The sequence below is a fragment of the Falco punctatus genome (genome assembly GCF_963210335.1).
Source record: "Falco punctatus genome assembly, chromosome: 11".
NCBI lineage: Eukaryota > Metazoa > Chordata > Aves > Falconiformes > Falconidae > Falco > Falco punctatus.
In genome coordinates, this window is record NC_137591.1 from 7,087,942 (window position 1) to 7,110,586 (window position 22,645).

Here is a 22,645-nt window from a genome sequence, read left to right on the forward strand (position 1 = left end):
GCTGTCTTATGATTTAATCCTTTCACTCTAATGACCAAACCATGCTCTCCAGCCATTGGTTCATACTCCAGTTTAGCAATATCAGCTCCATATGCTGGTTCTGACAGATTCAGAGAAAGGATGCTTACAAAAGTGTCTATAAGCACCACACTACATTAATGAAAAATGATATTATAGTGGGAATCAACATAGAAACGAAACATTCAAGTCAATAGCTCTGAGAACAAGAAGTTGTTCATGCTAAGACCTTCAAACACCTGGTTAGGAATTATTTTTTTAATTCAGAGGATACACAAGGATGTCTTCTAGTTTCTTTGGCATGAGATTTAGAAACCCTGTATGCCAGAGGAATAATAATAATTAAAAAAACCCCTGTCAGTGTATGATTACCTGCAGCATTCTCACAAGAATGCAGGGGTAACACCTACCTTGAATAAAGAATGAATTCTCAAGGACTATGTTACCTCTCAGTAAAATACATTTACTGTATATTAACAATGCTGAAAAAAGATCTGTTAAAGGTAGGTGCACAGAAGACATTCGGAAGTTTCATGGCTTTAACTGAAATGGAAGTGGCCATGATAAGGCCAAAATACGTATAAATGCCTTTTATCACTTTAAGAAACATTTCATGATGGTTAAAAATTGTGAAATGCCCCAGAGTACTAAAATGCTGCATTTCTATCAAAAATTCAAAACCTGTACTGTTAAGACCCAGTGAAATATAGGCTTTTAAAGATACTTCAAATAAATTATTCTCTATTTCATGAAGCTCTTAAGTAATCTTACAATATAACTACTACCTTTTACAACAGACAGTCTTGATCAAAGGTTAGTGGACATGCTACATGGAGGGGGATGTAATATATTCATAGAGTTACAAGCAGAAGACCGTGTAATATACACAGACTTTACTGCTGGTCTGTATCAGTTTCTTCCATGGCTACACACCAGAGATCCCTGGTTGTAGAATGTGCTGCCCACAGTTGATGGCCCATTCCAGCAGAGGCTTTGACAGCCTTCTGTTCTAGCAGAGTATTCTGATTACCATAAGGGTTATAAGTTACGTTCATATTGAGCCAGCTGCACGAACACCTAGTATGCATTTGTCCGCAAAAATATGCCATCTCCTACCTCTTCAAAAGATAACTACTAAGATACAGAGAAAATTAAATGAAAGAAAGGAAGACTTTATTTTAACCTGCACTGGACATTTTAATTGGTATTACTTTATCAAAGACTTAATTTTCTGTCTTGGTCTGCGAGGCAGATTATAGATACTTACCTCTCTGCAGACCTGTAAAGAAATCAAGCAGAAATGTACATAAACTGAGGCAGGAGAAGGGGGGGGGGGGGGGCAGGGAGAGAGAACGAAGGGAAAAGAAAAAAGGAAAGGGGAAAGGGAAGGACTGCAGAAACGCTATCAGCTTCAACTGCAGTATGCAAATAATTTTCCTCTAGATTGTACTGTTTTTTCACCAATTTGCATACTTTGAACTACATCTAAAATTAAAGAGAACTTGGAATTGTAGTCACTTTGCATTAAGAACAGAAAAAGCCACCCTTCTGGTGAAAAAAGATTTAATGTTTATTCAGTTTGTAAACTGCTCAAGACTGGCATAATGTCTTTATCTGTTGCCATTATTTTTATAGATGTTAGTATTACCCCTCTATGTCTAAAGCAATAAAAAGGCCTCTAAAACAATAACAACAAATCCTCTTCCAGTATATAAATGCTACATTAAAAAGCTTCTCAATAAGAACTAAAGTGTCATCCTACTGAATATCATTATACTAATAATGGTAATATAGTTTTATTTTGTATTTTGGGTCTGTGATTCCAGGTAGTATTTTCTGAGTATACAGAGAAACATGAATGTTAGAGGAGATGGAAGGGTTGTGAGATTTTGGGTTGGGGTTCCCAAATTTTTTGGTTTGTTTTTTTTCAGCATGCTGAATTGCAAGCCCCAAACTAGTTCCTTCCTCTCAGATGCTTTCACTCCTGAGATGCCCTCATATTTTCTTAGTTAGAGCTCTAGTAGAAATCGGCAGGGGGTGTGTGGGAGTATTAAAAAAAAAAAAAAAAGAGGGAATAGACTGAGTTGTTAGAAAGGCTTTCAGTTCTTGGAGAAACCTCATATTGAGAAGTTAGAGGTCAATGAAAAAGTAAGAATGCCAATTCTTGGTCACTGCCTTCTACTGACACTTCATTTTGAGACAGATAATGCAACTCATTCCCCTAAAGAAAGACACTACAGTGGAAATCTCTTTGAGCTCTTGCACAGTGAACAAAACATGAAAAACATCTATGTGAATCTAAGTGGCATATCGGGCTAGCGCAGCCAAGACATTCAGGTTGCTATAACCCAAATAAAACAATGATATCATCACATGCAGGCACCTCTGATATACTAGACTGCACGACAAAGTACCCAGTTGGAGCTGGGTTGACTTGGGACAGGTGAAGTTAGGGGGAAAAAGCAGAAAAGAGAAAACAAATGCAAGAAAAAAAAGAGCTTCAGCATCAGCAGAAATAATGCCATTTTAATGGACCATGGAGTATAAGGTACCCACCGAGATGATGACCTTTTCTCCAGTAGCGAAATAACAAAGCCACAGAACACAAATGGTTATGTGTTCTTCATAACTTCAACTTTACAAAATCAATTTATGTGAGAATAAAAGAAGAAAAGACATGACCTTTTCTTTACTATTAAATAAACTAAATCCATTCTACTGAAGTCTTCTTTTAGAGCATAAGTTATTGCCTGACCTTTCTTATTCCACTGCAGGATGCAAAGTGATTGGGCAAGCACTTAAACCTTTCTGTTCTTCCTAAATCAGAGTTTTGTGCCACCATAGAGGGGAAGAATGTGCACACCTCTCCTAACCTCAACACAGGAGCTTCTGTAGAAGAAGAGCTCTGTAACATCTCCCTCAAAGCTGGGTCGAAGACCCCACAGGCTAGCAAGCCACAAAGGCTGGTGCTGAAACCAGAGTGGGTATTTGGGCAAGGGGCCCAGAGGCCAAAAGCAATGAAGGCTGGGGTATGACCAGCCATCCAAACCAGCTCTGCATCTCCTCAGGATCCTGTAACACACAATGTCAGTTCATGGCCTGTACAATGAAGACCGTTAAAAGTGAGATGTGTTTATGGGATATTGTATCTATTATGCCAACATTGAGATATTACACCTAATACTGACACCATTTTGCATGCTATTCTCTAAGAATCAGAAGCATAAAATATATTCTTTCATATTATCCTTTTCTGTGGTATTATGAGGAGATGAAGTCTTGATCATTTATTGAATTCTCTACACAAATTGTTTTATAAACAGCATGAAACCGACATATAATGAAAATTAATGATAATTAATTAATGTAATGACAGTCTAAACATCTTTTCACCTGTAAGTTTTCTCTTGTGGGGGGCAGCGCCCAAGTAATGTTCAACAGATGGATGTTGCCGACTGGGATAACTGCAAAATAGTTTTATTCATTGAAAACAAAAATGTGTTATTACTTCCAATCCTTTTAATCCCAAGAACCATCTGTGGGCAAGATATTTCATTTTATGTAGGAAAAAACATGCATATGCACTTGCATATGTGGAAATGTATAAAAATATATACATTAATTCATTAAGCTGCCATGTACCACTCTGCTGAACCATTGTCAATAAGGTACTGCTTATGCACCATCTCCATGGTTTAATGGGATAGACTTCTAGTCACAGTTACCTTGACTGAAAATCAAGAATGATTTTTTGAGAGAGGGTCAACTCACTTTATTATGAGATCTACACACAGAGAAATAACTCCCTCTCTTCTGGAAGGGGAATAGTTTATTACAGTCAGTACCATCATTTTCATCTTCGTTTGGGTTTCCATCCTCTTATTTTTTTTTCACTGAAAAATTGTAAGTAACATGAAACAGAACCAATCTGATGGCTCCTAGGGGCCAGAGAGCAGTTACATACAACAAAGGAGACTCTTGGAAAAGATAACCAAGAACTCTGAGATCAGGGAAAGTGGACAGAAGAACAGCAGGACTGAGAATTGTATCCCCTAGCTATAAAACAATAGTGCTTAAAATACAGAATCTGAAATTATATGCCCCCATGCAGTATGGAAGGGTCAGTCTTTTGCCAAAAACCATAGAGAATGTGGAGGGAATACTGGTATACTTACAGCTGAAGGACAAAGAGCATTAGTGAGCAAAGATGTACAGGAGGGTCTGCAACTGCTAATTTCAGGGCCCAACTGACTATTGCTTCTAAGAGCATGAACACCCTGAACAAAAGTCACAGGGTACTGTGAAAGTGTATGTTCACTGATAAAGCAGTCTTTTCTGGATAAAGAAGAAAAAGGTTGCCACAGCAACCCAGAATGAATTCAGCACATCTCCTGCACATAAAGTCTATCTGCAAGGGCTCTCTTGAAAGTTGAGGGTTTGCCTGCTTCTTGCTAGGGATCCCTGAAAATTGTACAAAGGTTTTACAAATAAGGATTGCACAGGAAATGGATGGTACCTTTGCATCCACCAGATCAAAGACTGCTCAAAGGTACAGTTACCTACATAAAAGGAAAGCAATGTATTTTTTTTTACATAAATCTTCAAATGGCTGTAGAGATTGGAAAATCCAATGCATGCAGGGGACAAGTAAGGCCTGGAAGTTTTCTGTGAGAAGACAGGACATGCCAGAGGTCTCTACCTTCTTGCTAATAAAGCCTTATGTTTGGATTTCCAGACCTGCTAGACTAGTTTCCTTCTTTATAGAATAAGGGAAAAGCAAAGAACCAAATAACAGAATCAAACACATTATAAGAACATGAGCTGTTTAGAGGAGCTGACAAGCATGAGAAAAAATGAAATGCAAAACCAATTAAAAAGTATGCAGAAGAACAGGTAAAAAATTAGGAAGAAATAAAATTCAATTCAGCTTCTTTTCAAAGCATAACAGAGAGCATAAGGTCCACTCAGAGCGGCATAAGCATGTCTGTAAAGGTAAAATTCAAATGTTTCTGTTATATATGCACTGCCCCAGGTCTCTCACCTCTACTGTAAAGTTTGTGAAATTCTGGTGTGTCAAAAGGCTCTGTCAGATGATCAAAACTTGGATTTGGTAAACCATTTCATTTACTGAAGACAAAGCAAGGCCACATGGGTGGCAAGGAAAAGCTGCATAGTAGCACAGTCTGAAGTATCATCTTGAGCATCTCGACACAACTAAGATGTCCTTTCAAGTGGCACATTCTAATTTCAATTGGGACATTCTAATTAGAGAGGGAAAATGTTCAGCACTCCTTTGATTATCTCCACAAACATACAGCCCTTTTGTAGACATAACCTGCACCTATAGGAAGGTCATGTGCTAAAGGTTAAATAAATAATTTTGCTCCCTGCCACTTGAGGAATCTTCAAACAGTTTGGCAGGTTTTTTTAAGCAACACCAGCTTCCATGGAAATACATGAACAGAGTGCAGCACTTGGCTAATTTCTAAATGAAAAGTTTGAAACATGCAGTGACGTAAGATACCTTTTTCTTATGTAATACCAACAATCTGGGGGAACTACTTAGAGGAAAATTCACACATGCTAACTTCAGTCAAGATGTGCCAGATTCTTTCTGCATCTCAGAAGAAACCACTGGATACAAGCTTCAGCCCTCCATGTCAGCCCTCGTAAATATCTCTGTAAAATTCTGAGGTGAGAATTAACACACATCTATTTTTAAATAAGAGAAAATAATATTTTGTGTAAGTTGAAGTTAGTTCTACCATGAAAAAAGCCAATTGAAATAAGTAGTATTTATTTTCTTAAATTATTTGTGGAAATAAAACTATAATGAGGTGGATTCATCTGTTCCACACCCCTGTTACTCTTCCTGGCTAGCAATTGTAATACACCAGAGTACACACCAGCTTCTAGCATTGCCAAACCAAAGAGGGTAGAACCAGATTCATATGGGAGCTGACTTTTCAAATGAGAAAGTAAATTACATTATAAACTTGCATTTGCCACAAAAACAATCCATAGAAAAAGCAGAAAATCAAAATCAACCAAAATAAAAAATCTTCATTAAAATTCACTAAGAGATTCACGTGAGACACAGCAGATCTTGTCTAATGATAGGGGGACAAACATGGCAGCTAAGACAGTCCCTTCCAGTCCTGTTCTCCATTAATTTCCATTAATCTTTCTCCTTTTCAGACACTCATTTACACATCTGAGTCTACACTAAGTTTAGGATTTTTTTTTTCTTCTAATACATACATCAATACACTGCATTTTTGTTTACTTAGTCATCAAGTATTGCCTTGTAAACAAGGATGTGCATTTGCAAAGAACGTCTGTCAGTCAATATCTGGCAACAGTGGCATAGCGCAGCAGGGAAAACCTTACCTCACAGAGCAATAAAGTCATTTTACTTGGCACCAAAACCAAGTAGATGTTACTTCTTACAGAGCTGTATTTTTAACCACGTAGATAAAATTTACCTATATTGCAATTTCAAGATACAAAGTGGGAGGTCTTTTTTAAATAGCCTATTACAATGCATAGCTTAGTATTAACACAGAAACTCAGTCTTGTCTCTGAACAGCCACAGCAGACTGCCGACTCAGCCATATTTTGATACTAATTATCTTTCAGACAATGCAGAGGCACAGAAATTAACATTCCTCAAAACTAGGATATAATTCCCTTCCCAGTAACTGAAGAAGTAACACAGGTATAACAGGGATCTACATGCAAAATCAAAATCCATACCATGGAACACATTAAATGCTATCAAATACATTTTAAAGAAACATTTTATTAATTTATTAACGTCCAAATATTATATTGTCTTAATTTAGTCTGTGAAATTAGTTTCTTTGATAAAGGAATCAAAAATAATTAAAGCCTCTGTAGATAAAAAGAAAAGGAAAAGCAACTGCATAAAACTTTTCATGTTTAGGACATACCTTCACAAGTTACAGACAGAAAATATCAGAAAATAACCTGACATATCTAGAATCTGTGAAAAAAAATCTGTCACCCAATTCTCCAAAATATTCAACACTTCTAACAAAGAGAAAAACATAGCAGAATTACAACTATTTCAATGTCATAAACAGGTTTTCAGGAAAATACAAACAATTCATACATCTTGCAACCTTGAAACTAAGTTAAATTAGGCTCTGAAGTAGGTTGACTTATTAGAGCTTTCTGCCAGCTTTTACTGACATGAGAAAAACCCAAATGAATAGAAATATTCAAAAGCATGTTTATCTGATTTCCCCCATTTTGCCAAGTCTCATAAAAAACTGCTCCCCATAGGTCAGAAGTGAAAATCATGTAAACATTGCTCGTCTTAAAACATCAACAACAAAAAAACCACTACCCCAAACTTTACAAATTAGTATCAGTATCAAGATATGATATGCATATTATCATATTACAATCCTTCTATCATATAAAATAATAATGCTAAAAATCTGCATTTATAGATATTTTCTTCAGAGACAGAACAATTAGTGTCTGTATATGCTTTTAAACAGAATGAAAAGAACTACAACCCACACATTGGAAAGACATTCTGTCTTTCACAAACACAACCTTAAGCCAGTGCATTCAAGTGTAGCATGCTTTTTGATTACAAATGTGTCAAGATCACTCAAACAGCATTGTCGCAGCAATACACTATCTACCGTAATGCCATCAAACATGACGTTCATTTTAAGACAACAAAAAACTAATACATACACAGCAAAAAATATTATCTTACCCATAATATGCATTCATCATAAAATATGTTAGAATTAGTATACAGAACTCAAAGACAGTTGACACCTCCCACATGAATTCAAATGCAGGTTCTCAGGATAACTCATATTCCAATTTGCTATTCCTTCCAATGTAGCAATTTAAACAACAATGCATTAGGCACTGATATTCTCAAAAAGTTTTATAAAACAATTTAGACAATTACAGTGGAGTCATTCTCTCACAAAAATACCCTCTGAACTTGAAGTCAAACCCAACAGTACTTAAGAGGAACATACAAAGTTTATAGTTGGTATTACCTTTAGATTGGACGACCACGTTCATACAATAAGCAGCGTAATAGTTCCACCCTCCAACCTGGTACAAATGCGAGTGTTTCTTTTTTTTAGGCTCATGATTTAATTTCTTTGCACTTCCCATAAATGTTAAGAAAGCAATTGGTCAGCTATTTCTGTATCAGTATGCCTCTTCTACTGAAGGGCCAACTTCTAGGTATTTTATAGAATGGAAATTCATAAGGAAAGCAGAGTGCAACTGTGAATATTCAAGCCCAAAGATGAAAAATAATGAATGCTTTTTCACATTTATTAGCTACTACCAAGGGCCTGCCTAAACCCAGGAAACTACGGCCAACAAGCCAGTAAATTTTAGCCACCTATTTTAATTATAACCAGCCCTTTGAGATTCCAAAAGAACACTCTTTTCTTTAATTAATACACTTTGGATACTATCCATAGCCAGATAAATTGTGAGAGGACTGGAGAAAAACCCAGAAATTTTACCAGAAAGGTGCCGTAAGTGACAGAATGATAGACAGGTAGGTTTATTGTGATGGGAAATATATGGGGACCTTTGATTCAATAACCCAAGCTACTAAGCCCAGCAGCACAGGCATGACTTTTCCCACTTAGAACTCACTCCAGAAAAACTTTCTCATCAGAAGCCCACATCTGGCAAGGCTTCCCAGTGGTAGCTCCCATCTGTTTGTATGAGAGGGCTTTGCTAGCTTGTACTCGTTAGTTTTAAAGAATTAGGGCAGTATTAAGTGATCACTTTCAAGAAATCTTCCTACAAAAGGACAATACTATTTAAACAAAGATTCACACTGTACATGGAGTGGCACCGAAAGCGATTCTTACTGGATAGACAGAAGAGCAATGAACCACATCAGCTTCCTGTAAGCGGACAGACAGTAACAGAATAAGGCAATATAACCACATTAGATCTTTTTACATGGAAAAACTCAGGAAGAAGAAACAGAATAAAAAGACATGTGTTTGATCCTTAAATGCTGTGAGAGACTGCAACCCCAATTTACTTTTAACAGGAAGAAAGGATTCCCAACATTTCCTGCAAAACACTGATCCTCTTCTTACGCATATACTTAGAACTAATACGCAGAACGGGCTGAGTACTATCTTTAATTCACAGAAGCTGAGGTCTTTCTTACCATAACTGCTCCAGTGGGAATATGGCATCCAATGAGACTGTTAGGAAGCTGTAAACCAGAAGACTCTATGAGGTTACAGAAAGTCATTTAATTGGATTAGTGTAACATCCGTCTTAGTTAAACAGGAGTGAGTGTAGGATGTATCTTTCACATGTGCCAGTCACTTACCCATGAGAAGCTAAACTGAAGTAAACTAAGACATAAATCCAGGCAAAGTGCACACACCAACTTCCTTATGCAGGCCAGCTTTCCATTACAGTTCTCACTTTGCCTCCTAGCACCTCAGCTGTGAACAGAAAAAACTCATGTATGTTCTGAAATCAAATATACCTTCCAGTCAAACCCGGCCAGACCTAATATTTCCAGAACTCCTAACCACAATGTAAATACAAGAAGAAAAGTGGTTTAACATTTATTTTAAGATTTATACTCTTAAAACCTTCATATAGTGAATTTTAAAAAAAAAACTAAACACCCTTTACAGTATTTCAGAGGGGTTTTTTAGTGAACATCTTTCACCTAATGTTATTTCAGTTTGCCAAACTTGTGTCTTGTTTCATTAACAATTTAATACCTTCTGAGGTATTTCTGTAGAATTTTCTTCAAAATTAACCATAATCTTATTTTCTAATAGAAAAAACTCTAACCTCAAAAGATGTTTTCACTTTTGTAATGATTTCTGGCAGAACTCTGAAGATGTCATTCTATTAACTTTTAACTACAGGTAAGGATTAAATTTTCTCTGAGTAAACACAGTACAACACATCATGTCATATGCCACATCATACAGAACAATCAAACCACAATACAAATGGAATGAGTACTGCCAGATTCGATGTAAAAATGCTCTGCTTCATCATTTAGCTGAATTGTGCATATTTAGCTTTTAATCTTTATTTATAAATAGATTTCTCCAGACTCCTCATCATTGTCTTTCAATATTCTCCAGTTCCCTTGGGAAAAGAACATAAGCTGTCCAACCTAGAAAGATGAGAAGGAGCTGGACTTATTACCATGCAGTGAATGACACTAGAGTCCATTATCTGTTCAAAAGTGAGCCTTAAATATTTCACCTCCCTCTACCTTTTTATTTTCTTCTCTCACTCTTGGTGAGTCTATAATTGTTATTTGTGTGTGTCCAGTGACTAGTCTCTTTAGGTCCAAGCAAATAGTAATTTAAGTTAAACGAGACAAAACTGCAGTTTCTTTGCTCCATTATTTTAATCCATTGAAGTCCTAAAATATATCCAAAGTAGCTATTTAAATTTAATTTATAAGTGCCTAGATTTAAACATTCAGATTTTTCCAGAAAACTACTGTACTGCCTCTCACTGCAATAATTTATGCTAAATCAACAACCAATCCCAACATTTTGGGGGTTTGACTGTCCTAGTGAAAGCTCACAGCTCCTACACAGTCAGAAGAGGACACTAGATCACAAAACATACAGGGCTCCTGAAAAACAAACTACAACCAAATCTGACCTATCAATGGGGGGTTTAGTTTAGTCAGTTTACATATGAATTATGCCCAGATGCAAACACCTTGGGCTTTCCTCCGCACAATTAACTGAGATCAAAAAGATTATTTGAGTATTACACACCATACCAAAGACTGCGATTTCCACAGATTACACCTGGAAGCAGTTTAGTTATTTCCACTCAGTTCATAGGAGTAAATATTACCATAATTATAACTCTAAAGCAGAGCGAGCTTCATTAGCCCTGCACTGCCTACACCTGGGATGTGACTTCAGCACCACCTAAACCAAATCAAGTTCATCAGCGTTACGGCAGTACAAAATGTCCCCCCTCATTCAGTGTCTTCAATAAAAAATGCCCCTTCTAGTGATCAGCAAAAGAGACACCCTATTTCTATTTTTTTTTCCTTCAGAAGGGAATATTTTACTAAATGACATGTCTCAGGCTCTTTCCTTTCTCCCTGCAGTTCCCCCCAAAAGCAAAAAGGCAGATATTGCCACCAGTCCCATCACTCTCAGACCTCAGGCCGCCAGTGCTGAGGGTACCTCAGCAAACCGGGAGCGGTGAGAGGGCGGCAGAGGGGTGCAGGGGCTGCGTGGGGCAGCAACCAGCCCAGGGCACAGCACCCACCACCACCGGGTGGGTCACCGCCTTCGTCTGAGGGAGGCACAATTCAGATTCTAATGCAGTAATGTGAAACGCCAATGGCTGAATTCATAATAAAAAGCTACCTGCTCCTCAGTTTTCTTTTATTACTACTATGTCTAAATAGTACAAGGAAGCTTTTATTAGCAATGTGTGAATACTTTTCATTTTCCGCCTAGAAAAAAGCCACAGGTTCCAGGGCAGAGCACGCGGTGCGGCCGCCCGGGCCTGAGGCGAGGGCCCTGCCAGGCCCACCGACCTTGAGTGGGCTCCGGCCGTCCCGGGGGCCAGTGGCGGTGCCCCGGCCGTCGCCACCACCGCCGCCACCACCGCGGCGGGGCGAGGGGAGGTGACAGATCAGGCACCACTCTGGCTCTTTTCCTGTCAAACACTGCAAACATTACTACCAGAACACGGCGCGGCGTCGCTGCCCGGGCACGCCTCGGGCATGCGCCTGCCCAACGTCGGCCCCGTGAGGGGTCGCGGCGCCCCTCGCTTGTACCGCCTGGTGCTGCTAGGGAACTCGGCTGCGGCCCTGCCCCTCTCCCGCGGCGGAGCCGCCTCCCGGTGAGGAGAGGGCGCGGGAGCCCCGCCCTCCCCTCACGGGCCCGCCCGCAGCTCGCCGGGGCCCGCCAGGGGGCGCGCGCCAACCGCCGCCGGGAGCGGGAGAGCACTTCGCCCCGCCCGCCGTGACGTGCTTGTCGCGCGCCGCCGCGGTGCCTGCCGGGGCGGTGGCGGGACCATGGCGAGCGACTTCTACCTCCGTTACTACGTGGGGCACAAGGGCAAGTTCGGCCACGAGTTCCTCGAGTTCGAGTTCCGGCCCGATGGTGAGGGGCGGGGCGGGGCCGGGCCGCTCTCACGGCTCCGGGGGGTTGGCGCGGGGCCGGGCCAGGGGCCGCCGGGCCGGGCCGGGGGCCGCCGCGGCGGGGGGCGGCCTAGCGCTGCCGAGGCGGCCTTTAACGCCCGTCCTGTCTTCGGCAGGGAAGCTCCGCTACGCCAACAACAGCAACTACAAGAACGACGTGATGATCCGAAAGGAGGTGAGGGGGAGGCGGCCCTGCACGGCGGGGTCCCGGTGGGGCCCGGGCGCTGCCGGGGGCTGCCGGGACCCGGGGGGTGGTTCGTGCGGGAGGGTATGCGGGGCAGCGAGCCAGGTGGGGCCCGGGGCTGGTCGGTCACGTCGGAACGCTGTCCGTAGGCTTACGTGCATAAGAGCGTGATGGAGGAGCTGAAGAGAATCATCGACGACAGCGAAATCACGAAAGAAGATGATGCTCTGTGGCCGCCTCCCGACAGAGTGGGTCGACAGGTTGGTGTGCAATGCCTTTTCGAATTGCTGCTTTAATTTTTGTAGCTTAGTTCATTAGAAGCATAACTGAAGATTTTCTTTAAGCCAGTATTCTTTTTAGCCAAGAGGCAAACAAATAGTGTTTTAAAACCTGAGTGGTGCCTAAATGCAAATTTAGTTGTGAGAGTTACTGTGATTCACAAGCCTGCTGCGTTCGATACCCTTGCAATAAAAATGGAAAAGCTATCATCTCAGTACTTAAGTATTTCTGTAACCAATACCATACAACAATAGTTTGAGTTTCTATATAATCTTTTCTTTTTCAGGAGCTTGAAATAGTAATCGGTGATGAGCACATCTCCTTTACCACATCAAAAATCGGTTCACTCATTGATGTAAATCAATCCAAGTATGTCCTCCGCTTTCTTATGTTGCTGGTGTTTTTGTGAAATGACCTATATTAGAACTTGCTGATTACTAGGTACTTGTATTTTATGTTGTTTCAAAGTGCAGATCATTTCCTGGGGGCACAAGTGCTCTGCGTTCCAGCGTAATGTACCAAATGCTTTTATACTGTGGCATTACACGCTCTATTTTGAAACTGTGAGCAGCTAACCTTACTGTAGGGACCCCTGTTAGACTTACTCAGAGTCTGAACTGAACTGTCATTGGGTTGTCTATGCCAGTGTTCTCTCAGTCTCACACTGGGAGAACCAGTGCTTCTGTGTTTCACCGGAGCTGAAAAGACTGGGTATTGGTTTTTTTTAAATCAAAACAAAGTGGTGTTACTACTTGCTTTCATTATGAAAATGCACATTTTTTTTAAGACTTAAAACATGCAAACTTGGAGTACAGAATGTTTCATCAATCAGTGTAGAATGAAACAAATCCGTTAATCTCTATGAGGACCTCTGAAAAGTCCCTGTAGGCTGTTTAATAGGTTAGTTCTATAAACTGCTCTCCTAGAACATACAATTAACTTTTTTCTCCCTTCCTTCTGTTGCACACTGCAGGGATCCAGAAGGCTTGAGAGTGTTCTACTACCTGGTCCAGGACCTGAAGTGTCTAGTCTTCAGTCTTATTGGACTACACTTCAAAATTAAGCCAATTTAAATCAAACAAATGGAAATTTGTATTGTAATGTCTGTACGGGGGGTGGGGATGTTCTTTTGATTCCTCACTATTGAGGCCTGAAGCTTTTATGTATGTTGGGGTTTTGTTGGTTGTTTTTTTTTTTATAAACTGTCAGTGACTGTCTTAATAAAATGGTGAGATCTGTATTTTTAATTTAGAAGTTCTGGTGAGAAACTGACTTCCTAACACTTCTTTTATCATGGTACATTCAAGGTATGTTCCTTCATTTGTGTCACACAAAGCTGTATTTCACTTCTCAATCTATGCAGCAGTAGGAAATGGAATTAAGCCAGGCTCTGCAAAATGAAACTTTTCCCAGCTGTCAAGATCAACTTTTGTTACTATCCTGAGCTGGCTATTTTGTTGGCCAACTCAAATACACAGAACAACTGAAGCCCTAACTCTGCATGTGGTAACTAGTTGGAGCAAAGACATACGTCAGCTTGATAATGACCCGCTGCAGCAATTACCTGTTTGCCTTCAAAGCAGAAGCAGACAGCAGGCCACCTGGCAGCCATCCTGGATCTGCACCGATAGTCCCGTCCAGCTTTAGAAAACCTGAAATTAAAAGCAATGTATTTAGTTAAGCTCTAGACTAGCAGATCTATTGTGCAGTACTCAGTTAAGAAGACCAAATATGCCTCAGCTTCAGCGTGGCAGTTTTTCTACAGCTCTGTGCGAGACCTCTGCTCTGGTCCAGGATTCTGAGGATGTTCCTCACGGGTTTTATGAGGTGAAAACCTCTAACCCCTATTAGCTGTGCCAGCACCTGGAGTTTCAGCACGTGGGGCTTCACCCCCCGGCCACAGGCACCGCCTGTCCCGTCCCCCCCCTCACCCGGCAGGGCGGTGACAGGCCGCGCTGCCGGCGCCATCTTGGCTGAGGGCACACACGCAACGGGGCGGAGGGTGGAGAGAAAAAACCCGACCAAACCGCGCCGGAGCGGCTTGAAACCCGCCGTGCTGCCGCAGGAGGCTGGCGGGGCCTGAGGGGGACCGCCAGGGCAGGCCCGGTGGCGCGGCGCCTCCGCCAGCAGCCGCGCACCCCGCGGGACCATGGGGGTAGGTAGCGGCCGCGGAGGGGCGGGCTGAGGCGGGCCGCGCTCGGGCGGGCTGACTGAGGGCCCCTCGCTGCCCCTTGCCTTGCAGAGGATCGGGCTGCAGCTGCGCGCCACGCTGGAGAACATCACCCGGCTGCGGGCCGAGGGGGAGGACTTCCACTGGTACCTCAAGGTGCGGCGGCGGCGCTCCCGGTGCTGGGAGACGCGGGGCTGCGCGGCAGCAGCGGGGGGCACCGGCGGAGGGATATGCGCGTTAGTGCGTGCCGCGAACCCGTGCGCGGTGCTGAGCGGTGCGCGGTGCCCCGCCGGCGGGTCCCTGGGCACCGGCCACCGCTCAGCACCGCGCTTTGATTTCGTGACGGTGCTTTGCAACGCGCTTTCCGCCCGCGGTAGAGCCTCAGGTCGCGACAGCTCACGGGTCTGTCGGGATAGCCAGCAGCCGATCCCTGCCTGCGGCTCCGCTCAGCTGTGAAACAGCGGGGATTGCAAATCTGGAGGGCTCGCCTGAGTTTCTTCATCTTGTCAATCCATTATTATGGGCAAGCTTTAAATTATTTATGCTTGTTTTCCAGCTGAAATGCGGGAACTGTGGTGAAATTTCTGAAAAATGGCAGTGCCTGCGATTGATGGTATGTCGCTCTGTTACAACCTACATCAGAACGAAAAGGAGAAGAAACCCCAGCCTGTTACACACAAGGGATCTTGGCGTCAGGGATGTGACAACCTGCCCTTCAGAGGAGATGCTATTTTAATAGCTATATGCACTCAGGAAATGCTGTCATACTAAAAAAAGTAATTTGGAGGTTTTGAAATACGCCATTGGAATGGTGACTGTTGGTGACAGGGTATTTACGGCTGCTTTGAAAGGCCACATTTCTGTAAAACTATGTGATATGAAGTGATAGCAGAATAAGGTTGTTCCCGTAGCATATTTCTCTGATGCTGATGGAATCTTTTTGGACAAGTTTAGGTAATTCAAAGTGAGTTAAGCATGCTAAATTAGCATTTGGAAACTGCAAAAGCAGGATAAAATTTGTCAGAGATAAGAGAAGGTTCTGTTCTTAGAAATAATCATCCCTTTTTTTTGCATACTACTGAACAGTAAGAATATATTTTGAGGAATTAATGATACGTGCCCAAATGGACAAGACATAACTGTCCATTATTTACTATTTTGTCTAGAACAGAATTAGAACAGCTTTCTGAATTGTAGATCTCTAGTGTAAAAAAAGCCTTCTCATTGCAGTATTTCTAAAAAGCTAAAGACCACTGTTGTAAAAGCTACTTTGCCTTTGCAGAGGTTTCCAGTGGCTCAGCCAGAGCACAGGTAAAAATGATGTCTCTGTTGTTGTGGTTTTTAGGACAGTGCTCCCCTGAAAGGAGGCAGAGGAAGTGCCACTATGGTGCAGAAATGCAAGCTGTGCTCCAGGGAGAACTCCATTGGTATGTACTTAAGACAAATATTCAAGAGGCATTGTCCATTTTACACTTACCCTGAGTTTATTTTTTAGTCTCATTTTTGCTTGACACTGTTCAGGCATTTTTTTCCTGGTTCTTGAGTTCACAACAGATACGTACTTGTCATCATGCTCATGAAGGAAACAGCAAGGCCTCCTAGTGAGTTCAGGTTTCTGCATGAACAAAACTTGTATCCATAATGTCATTTTACAGAACCATGCAATTTTTTTTTTGTATTGGTAGGGTAACAAAATGGTGTAATGTAAACTTCTCGGGAGAAGTGAGAAAATTTTAGTTCTACCTTTTGAGGGCCAGCTGCAGGAACTGCAGGAACTGCTTGATTACTATGTATAAGGAAATTTCTTCGAAAGAAGGTGGTGGTGATTGGTTTGTGCTGAACAAAACTGAAGACATAGTGCCACTCACTTTTACACTTCTGATGTTTTCTTTTAGATATTTTAAGTCAGACAATCAAGCCTTACAACGTAAGTTTTTCTCTTTTATATCACAAGTGAAAGAAAAAGAAGCAATAATAATTTGAGGTTTTGCTTTATCCACATTCCTCTTTCAAGAACACAAACAGCTGATATTCTCTCCTGACAGAAAGTTGTCCCTTGTAGACTCCTACACAGTCTCAAGTGTAGGACAATCTGACCCATTTCATAAGCAAAATGCAAGATTTTGTCACGCAAATGAGAGGTGATTCTGTAATGCCCATATTAGTTTCCTTTTGAAGGCTTCCTTCTGTGAGATTAAGAAATTCTAGTTAATGACCACCTATTAAATGAGCCCTAGGATTTTGCCGTCACTTGGGACATCAGAGTTGATAGTACTGCCTTTAAAGCAATTCATTCCTAGACTAATGCTTGTCACTGTCGTTCTCTGATGAAAACTAATGGTATCCTGACTCGATTATAGGCTGAAGACAGCGAGAAATTCAAAACGATAGTGGAGTTTGAATGCCGAGGTCTGGAACCAGTTGACTTCCAACCACAGGCGAGTTCTTATTTGTTTCTCAGTTTTTAAGAGCGATTCTTAATAAACTCTGGAGTGATAAAATACACACTATATGAAATGGTACTGCTTTTCCTGGAATGTCCTAGACCTCCCCAGCTTTCCGTCCTCTTCACAGTTCTTTTACTTCATTTGACTCCAACACAAGCAGCTAACACTAACAACTCTGGTATTCTTTGTGCCATTAAAAAGTAAAAATAAACACACCTTGGAGTTGTATTCAAATTGCCTTACAGGTGACTCAACACTGCTCATCTGAATTCATTTGAAAGGTCTTCGTTGCCCAGGTTACTGCAAAAGAGAGTCTTTCCCAAATGGGCATTGCAAGAGTACGTAATTAGATAGCCACATTCAGGAGAGTGCCACTTTTCTTCTTGGTGTGTTACAAAGAATAAATGAAGTTCAGGTTATGAACAGTCTTCAGTATATAGCCTCTAAAAGAAATAAAATTCTCTTTGAGATTTGACATCACCAAAGCCGTAAGAAATATTGGCATTTTTCCATTTGAAGCTAGATCAAAGACTGAAGATCAGCAGCAGTTAAAAGACTGTTGCAAAGCACACCTCAAGGTTCAGAGTTAAAGGATTTCTTCAGAGCCATGCCAGTCTTCAGCCATTCATTTGCTTGTGCATGGTCATGCTGTACGCTAGTTAACTCCCTACTATATTTAACCTATTATTCCCGTCGGATTACGTGTAGACTGACAAATATAAACCTGTCTTATCCTTCCCTCAGACTGTGACACTGTGCTAAGAAACACCAATAAAGCGATCCTACAACAAATTTGCTATCAGTAAAATCACCACTGCAGCGTGCAGCAGGATGTCATCTTTTATTAAAGCAAATCCTATCTTTTGAGGAACAAAATGGTTATTAATTTATTCCTGTTTGAAAGATTTGCAGCCAGACCTAGGACCTTGCACTTCAAGAAAACTCTATGAGAAGATTACAAATTTAGATGTTTATAGCTCTGCATTGTAGCTGTCAATTTTATTTTTATCTGCAGAACAAAGTCTTCAAGCTATAATAAAGCTTTTAATGTAATATTATCAAAGTCTGGTCTGTGCACTCTATTGGACAGTACAGTTGAATCCCTGAGCAGATGTTTCAGATAATTTCCTGATGCCCAGATGAGTAAATATATAGCCTGCTGCAGTTCCAAACAATTCTATAAACTGCTTCATATCTGACATGATCCAAGCCAGCCTGACTTCTCCACAGCCTTGGATCTGGCTTTTGATTATCACCAAACATAGCGTAATGCCATAGCATTACTGTATTTTCTTTGTATTTTTTGATAGATATAATACAGCCATACCTGAAGTCAGTTTAGAGTGGCTTAATGCTGTAGTTTTAGTAGTTTTCTAAAAAAATATCGTGAGTCTGAAAGAGGAGAAAGTATCCTTCAATTCTGATACAAATCTTCCTACCTAGTAGCACCAACGCATTCAAACTGGGTACTTGTGTGTTCTAATAATGGGCAAGGACAATTCCCCGGCCCCGGTTCCTTGCCTTTCATGTTTAATGTGCTTAAGTAGATAGATCTACTGCAAATCTGATACATAATTTTTGGTTTTACCTGAGGATAGTTTAGCTCCTTTCCTGTCCTCGTCCCTCAAGTGAATGCTTCAACTAAAAAATTGAGGTTTCTCTATAATAATTCTTTTAAACCTTCTTAAGCTTCTTTGTTTTGTGGCACAACCAATAGTTTTATTGGCAACAAAAGTGCAACAATCAATAGGAATTTTTGCTTCTTTGGCGTTTTTATGCTTTAGCTGTTGGTCCTTTGCCAGTCAGCAGAGCGCAGGCAAGTCACTGCATGGCTCAGCTCCCTTCTGCAGGGATTAAACAAGTCTCTGCTCTGACGCCAAAGCTGTAATGACACAAGTCCCGCTGACTGTCTGGTACAGAAGCCTGTAATTCCAGCCACATGCCTTCTGTTACTTGGAGGGCTGATGAGTATCTCCAGGTGGCACAAGCAGGGCTTCTTTTATTTTCCTAGCATTTCTATACTGCAGCTCTGGGTTGTTCTCCCATGCTGCTGATCTTCCTCTCCAACCCTTGTAGTTCCCTTGAGACGGGCTTCTGACAACTGCATAAAGGCCATATTCACGCTGTGCCTTGCAGGTAGCTCTCCTGCTGTGACATCTGCCACACTCTATAGTTTATTTAACTCCCAAGTGCTTATTAACCTTCCATTCAAATCCCAAAATACTTTAATTCTGTAGTTAGAAATGGCAACGTGAGAGACTTCCCTATATGTTACAGAGGTGGCTGAGATTTTTAAATTCTGTTTTAAAACTAGTAAAACTTAATTTACAGCAGGGTAACTGTGAACCCTAAAATGAGAGAGCTCTTCCTATTGAAGAAAAAAACACCACCTTGCTGTTCTGCCATACCCCACTGATAGTGCTACTTCCTTCCTAGAGCTATCCTTTCCTTCAACACTTTACAGCAACAGTAAAGAACTCTCTACTTTTTTCACCTAAAGCTTGCTATTTACTTCTGTACCTAAATCAAATACAAGCTGCTCCTTCTCTACAAGGTCTTGGATTCTGACAATATTTAAGCCAAACCTATTAACTCTATTCCACGTTTTCTTTCTGTTTTTTTTCTTGCAGTGCAAGTTTACTATGAAGCTACTTTATACATAATGCCTGTATGGATTCTCTATGCAAATTAAAGCTACTGGTAGTTGTATGCTACTAGATAAACTTAGAAACTCAGGTTTAACATTATCTAGAATACTTGGAAATACCTTTTTTTTAGGAAAAATCGAGGATCATGTTCCCTCATTTCACTCTGTGGTAGTTTAGATTCCCAAGTCACAAACCTTATACTGGCCCTTAACCAGGGAAGAGCATGACCATTTTTTCTATCTAATTTAAAAGAAATACAATGAAAGTTTGTGCTGAGTTACTTTCTTTAAACATGTTTCAATGATAATTATTTTCTTGGTACAACTTATTCTTAAAAATTTACTGCAAATGTGCTTGCAGGCAGGGTTTGCTGCTGAAGGTGCAGAATCCGGTACACCTTTCAATGACATAAACTTGTTAGAAAAGGTATGTTGTCTTAGTTTCATTACTAAATCTAATTATCTAGCTTACTTTCCCTAAGTCACCAGTCTAAAATACACACTTTGCACATGCAAGAAACTAGTTTTGCTCCTTCATGTAGGCAAAGGAAGGTCATAGCTGGAGAGAGAAACTAAATCAACTATGAACAACCAGCATTACTAACAGCATCATTTTAGAAGTATGCATAGCTTAGCAGCTGACAAAGGTAGAAATGCAACTTTTAAGTCACTCAGGAGTTCCAGAGAGTAAATACTTGGAGTACTAAATGGCTGGGGTTATTCACAGTGGTGAACTTAAATTTTTTAAGAAGATGCCGGCACTTTTTCCTGCGCACAGAGATAGTAAAAATAATATAAAGACACTGTCCTTCAAAGCTCAGGATAATGACTCCAGCACTGCAAATCTTCCTTGGCTGTGAGCAAGAATCTCAAGGTCAAATCTGTTCCCTGGTATCCTACTTGGCACAGATCTGCTTGTCTGCTTACCCACCTGACTAGGGTTTTGTAAATTATAGATAATCCTTTCATCTGCCATAGTTGCGGTCTTGTTCATTACAGACTGTGGACTACATATGAGAAAAAAAAATTGTTGAAATAAAAACACTGAGACTGAAGCTCACTTAATTTCAGGTCAGTGCTCTTGCTTCTCTCAGCTATCAGAGCTCAGCTCAGTGACTGCACAGTGCTTTCCACAGAAATTTAAGACCCAAATTCTGAGTAAGGCTTAGTTTCTGTTTGAATTCCAGTCTGTGTTTCTATCCTGTGACTAATACTGTGAAATCTTATTTCCTGTAGGATTGGAATGACTACGATGAAAAAACAAAGGAATCTGTTGGAATCTATGAAGTTACCCATAAATTTGTAAAATGCTAAAGTGCATACCCCTAATAAATCTTTAACATGCTTATTGATGAAGGAGCTGTAACCATCAGAGACGCAGTTTCCTCTGAGTACTTTTCACATGGCTATACTTCAGAAATGGAAACCTAAGTTGTACTTATTGTCCCCAGCATGCCCTAATAAAATATTTTCCACAGAGCACTTTGAGATGGCTTCAGTACAAACTGATAATAGTATATACACTTGTCTGAACTGTGCCATTTTCTTAATGGTGTCTGTTTTGGGAACATACATGGTTGTTGTGGACTGTAGCTTAACTAACGTACCAACACTAACTACTTAACTTAAAACCTTTCAAGTTTTTAATAGCCTATCATTAAGAAGTACCCACATTTGGTTCTCATACATGAGCAAACGGGGTCTTTCTACTCACCACTCCTAGGAAATGGCTATGAGTGTTAGTAAAGGGACTGTGTTAACTGTCAAGGGAAACTGCATCTTTAGTAGCTTTCTGCCAGTTCAAGTGAAGACACTGAGGTGAGTTTACTGAGAACACTTACGAAGCTTGACTGCTATTGACGCTTACACATAGCTGTTACAGTCTTCTGAAAATCAAGTTACCTTTCTGACTATATCATGAACTAAACCTCACTCATTTCTAGTTGAAGACAAGACTTTCTACTTCTTGGCAAGTGGTCTCACAATCTTGCCAGCTGTTCTCATGTTTAAAAAAAAAACAACAAAAAACCCCAAAAATCTTCTGTGGTGAATTTAATGCAAAGATTTTTGGTCTGGTTATTGTTTCTTGATACATTATTTCCTTCATCCTCCCAAATGTTCACCTTCCTTTCTTTGTTTAAGTGAGCAAGAACAATCATGGTAAGTTTTAAAGTAAGTTTGAAAATAATCCTTTTCAGCTGAAAACTAGAACAGCACATTACAGCTGCAGAGCAAACAGCCCTGACTAGGAAAAGTTTATAAGCCTTTGGGCTTACATATTTAAAGCATGCCTCTCCCTTTTCTAGGACTTGTGGTTCACCCTTCAAGATACGGTATTGCCTACTTACTGCGATAAAATACTGGGAGAACCTGGAAGTTGAGATATCCAAAGGAAGAGTACAGCCAAGGAGGTTTCTGAGCCTCTAAATCTGATCTGTCACATCCAACCAACATGCTTACACTTTCATGTTCTAATACATTCGGTTGTCCAGGACACAGTAGGTTGTGCTGAAAGACGTGACCTATGTTCATTTTACACAGAGCTTCAGAAGCAAGTGCTACTGTGCTCTTCAGCTCCAGGGAAAGACTCGCCTTCCCAGAAGTGAGACAAGAAGTCAGGAGGGCTTAAAAGGCAGAGGAGTTCAAGTTACACGTACCATAATGAATTTTGTGCAAAAAAGGGATCTTGTGCAAAGGACAT

At 40.8% G+C, this 22,645-nt stretch overlaps 3 protein-coding genes across 7 annotated transcripts in view; 2 read left to right on the forward strand and 1 right to left on the reverse strand.

The window, feature by feature from the left end:
- LOC308071221 (uncharacterized protein) overlaps window positions 1–14,831 on the reverse strand; it is a gene marked incomplete at its 5' end in the record, with an annotated part of 36,244 nt that extends 21,413 nt beyond the window's left edge. The window contains 2 exons of one of the 4 annotated variants that reach the window (XR_013931009.1): window positions 9,392–9,509; window positions 14,245–14,497. Coding sequence is in view for 1 of the 4 variants with exons in the window: in XM_080406306.1 (XP_080262432.1) it covers window positions 14,245–14,332; window positions 14,459–14,831 (461 nt within the window). Of the gene's footprint in view, window positions 1–5,798; window positions 9,510–11,756; window positions 11,910–14,244 lie in introns of those variants that run through there. The other 3 variants (XM_080406306.1, XR_013931010.1, XR_013931011.1) reach the window with 3 other exon arrangements.
- On the forward strand, window positions 12,033–13,920 carry MAGOH (mago homolog, exon junction complex subunit). The gene is made up of 5 exons (XM_080406312.1): window positions 12,033–12,179; window positions 12,334–12,392; window positions 12,551–12,661; window positions 12,967–13,049; window positions 13,654–13,920. Exons 1-5 carry the CDS (start codon window positions 12,092–12,094, stop codon window positions 13,751–13,753), a joined length of 441 nt encoding a protein of 146 aa, XP_080262438.1. The 5' UTR covers window positions 12,033–12,091; the 3' UTR covers window positions 13,754–13,920.
- Window positions 14,693–21,423, forward strand: CZIB (CXXC motif containing zinc binding protein). 2 transcript variants are annotated; one of them, XM_080406308.1, is made up of 8 exons: window positions 14,693–14,835; window positions 14,923–15,006; window positions 15,407–15,463; window positions 16,196–16,277; window positions 16,746–16,777; window positions 17,211–17,292; window positions 20,310–20,371; window positions 21,181–21,423. In XM_080406308.1, the coding sequence occupies exons 1-8, from the start codon at window positions 14,830–14,832 to the stop codon at window positions 21,256–21,258; spliced, it is 483 nt and encodes a 160-aa protein (XP_080262434.1). In that variant the 5' UTR covers window positions 14,693–14,829; the 3' UTR covers window positions 21,259–21,423. The 2 variants fall into 2 exon arrangements, with proteins under 2 accessions (XP_080262434.1, XP_080262435.1); XM_080406309.1 differs by lacking the exon at window positions 14,923–15,006 and having other exon boundaries at window positions 14,696–14,835.
- The last annotated feature ends 1,222 nt before the right edge of the window (window positions 21,424–22,645 follow it).